General features: G+C 44.7%; 1 protein-coding gene across 1 annotated transcript; it reads left to right on the top strand.

The window, feature by feature from the left end:
• The first annotated feature begins 15 nt into the window (after positions 1 to 15).
• LOC119344729 (wall-associated receptor kinase 3-like) lies at positions 16 to 2,159 on the top strand. The gene is made up of 2 exons (XM_037615093.1): positions 16 to 916; positions 1,004 to 2,159. The coding sequence occupies exons 1-2, from the start codon at positions 28 to 30 to the stop codon at positions 1,645 to 1,647; spliced, it is 1,533 nt and encodes a 510-aa protein (XP_037470990.1). The 5' UTR covers positions 16 to 27; the 3' UTR covers positions 1,648 to 2,159.
• The last annotated feature ends 86 nt before the right edge of the window (positions 2,160 to 2,245 follow it).

Genomic DNA, 2,245 nt, shown 5'->3' with positions numbered 1-2,245 from the left:
GGGCCACACAAGGTGTATAGATAGATCATGGCCGTCTTGCTGCAAATGATGTATGCATCACTCTTTCTGCTAGCATCCGTGGCTCTAGCCAGCCACGATCCTGAAGGGAGTTGGGCACATCCAGGTGCCACTCTTGAAGGTTGCCCGACGAGCTGCGGCAATCTGAGCGTCGACTACCCCTTCGGCATCGGATCCAGGTGCTCCCGTGGTCCTGATTTTAATCTCACTTGCGACGACACCACTAAGCCCCCCACGCTCTTCCTGAGCGACGGCATCAGTGAGGTGCTCGATGACCTTGCTGTTAGCTATCAGGATGATGGCAATCTTGACAAAATATTCAGTACCTCCTTCCGGCATACCATCCTCATGAAACCCGGTGTCCATGTCTATGACTGGTCTTTCAAACCGCCCGGTAGGTCCTTTGAGTACATCGGGCAAACAGCTCTAAACATCACCGGCTGTGACCTGGACGTGTATTGGGTCAGTGACAATGCCGGCACTACCACACGGGCCTGCAGAACTGTGTGCCCAAACCAAGTGAGCACAGAGACGGTGGCTAGGCACCGTTGTAACGGTACCGGCTGTTGTAGTTTTAATGTTGGTGGCCTTGACAATGGTGCTTTTCACCTTAAATTTGTCCAGGGGCACACCAAAATCAATAACGGTGCAGGGTCTAAGTCTAACCGGACTGCTCCACTGTGGGATAGAATCAGTATAACAGATGATGGTGGTGTCATGATTTCCTGGAGCATAGTGGATCAACCCAACTGTGTTGCTGCCATGCGTGACAGGACAGCATACGCCTGTGTCAGCAAGAACTCCGACTGCTACGATACTGGAGAGGGCTACGCCTGCATCTGCAATGACGGCTATGCAGGCAACCCCTTCATTCCGGATGGCTGCTCCAACGACAAAGGTAACTATTATATTGATCAAGCAAGAAAAGTTACAACTTCTTTAGATAAAACTTGAATAGATGCTAACCTTTTACCGCTCAAACTAGGGTATAATCCAATTCCGAGTAGGGCCGACTGTACACGTCGGTGTGGTAACATTACTGTGGAATTCCCATTTGGCATAGAAGAGGGTTGCTTTGCCCGGGAAGAGTTTCACCTCAACTGCACAAATACAACGTCATCGGCTGTTCTATTGCTGGAGGATTTTGAGGTGACCGGCATGAATATTGAAAAAGGGACCTTTGAGTACAACGGCCATACCCGTGGACAAGTAGAACAAATATCTGGAGGACGCATCCTTTTTGTGGGTTATGAGTTGTTCTCCTCTCTTCAGTGGGTTGCTGCCAATCTAAGTTGCCTAGAAGCCCAACTTAATATATCTGGATATGCTTGTGTGAGTATCAACAGCAGGTGTGTGGGAGTAAATGCTACAACTGACTATAGCTTTTTTGAAGCTCCTAAAGAAGACACCTATGTCGGTTACCGTTGTAAATGCACAGACGGCTTCAAAGGAAACCCATACATCCAAAATGGCTGTCGAGGTACCCTCTATCTCTCTCACACATGCACGCACGCATTGCACATAATGTATATAACCATTTCAATTTCATATGGCATCTACCTAGTAGATTGTTTCTGGCTTCCGTTGCACGCATGTCGTGCATACAAGATAACTTTCATTATCCATTAATTAGGATTTTCTTCGCCATTCCAAAGCGTAAAACACGTCTCAAGAGTCAAGTTTGACCAACACTTGTACCATTGGATTTGTATCTAGAAGTATTGTCCAATGGCATCACTTTTGTATTACATAAATCACATTTTATTGGTTTAGTTATTTTTAGGTTGAAATCTTTGGATGTGTGGTCGCTTTACAGTTTGGAACAGAGGGAGTACCAATGTTACTACCTCCATCTTAAAATACATGAAAACTACTCTGCCAAACATCTATATGTTTAGATGTCTATTGATAAAGCCTGTATAGATTTTGTATGTACATCATGAAAACTAGTTTTACAGTGTTTGTACTTACATATTTGTTGAAAGACGAACAGTGTTTGTACTTACTTATTTATTGAAAGGCTAACAGTGAATGTTGCTCATCACTGGAGTACCTGGGTAATTTGAGTTTGCCCAAAAGATTAAGGAAGTGCAAAATTGGGAGAAAACGGGTCCCTAAATTTGTCATGAAGTATGCTTAGAAGTTAGAACCCCAACTTGGAAATTAATCTAGGCTAGCGTATATCAGTGAACCAAATTTATACTCTTACATGTAGGCTGGATGGCTG

This window comes from Triticum dicoccoides, unplaced genomic scaffold, assembly GCF_002162155.2.
Source record: "Triticum dicoccoides isolate Atlit2015 ecotype Zavitan unplaced genomic scaffold, WEW_v2.0 scaffold182558, whole genome shotgun sequence".
NCBI classification, from domain to species: domain Eukaryota; kingdom Viridiplantae; phylum Streptophyta; class Magnoliopsida; order Poales; family Poaceae; genus Triticum; species Triticum dicoccoides.
The sequence above is the reverse complement of the archived record's forward strand: the minus strand, read 5'-3'. Positions and strand labels throughout refer to the sequence as shown.

What these genes read in the sequence shown, in the direction of transcription:
- LOC119344729 (XM_037615093.1), top strand. Translation starts at nt 28, where the DNA reads ATGGCCGTCTTGCTGCAAATGATGTATGCATCACTCTTTCTGCTAGCA. An exon ending in TGGCTGCTCCAACGACAAAG is followed by an intron (nt 917 to 1,003) that starts GTAACTATTATA and finishes CGCTCAAACTAG; the next exon opens with GGTATAATCCAATTCCGAGT.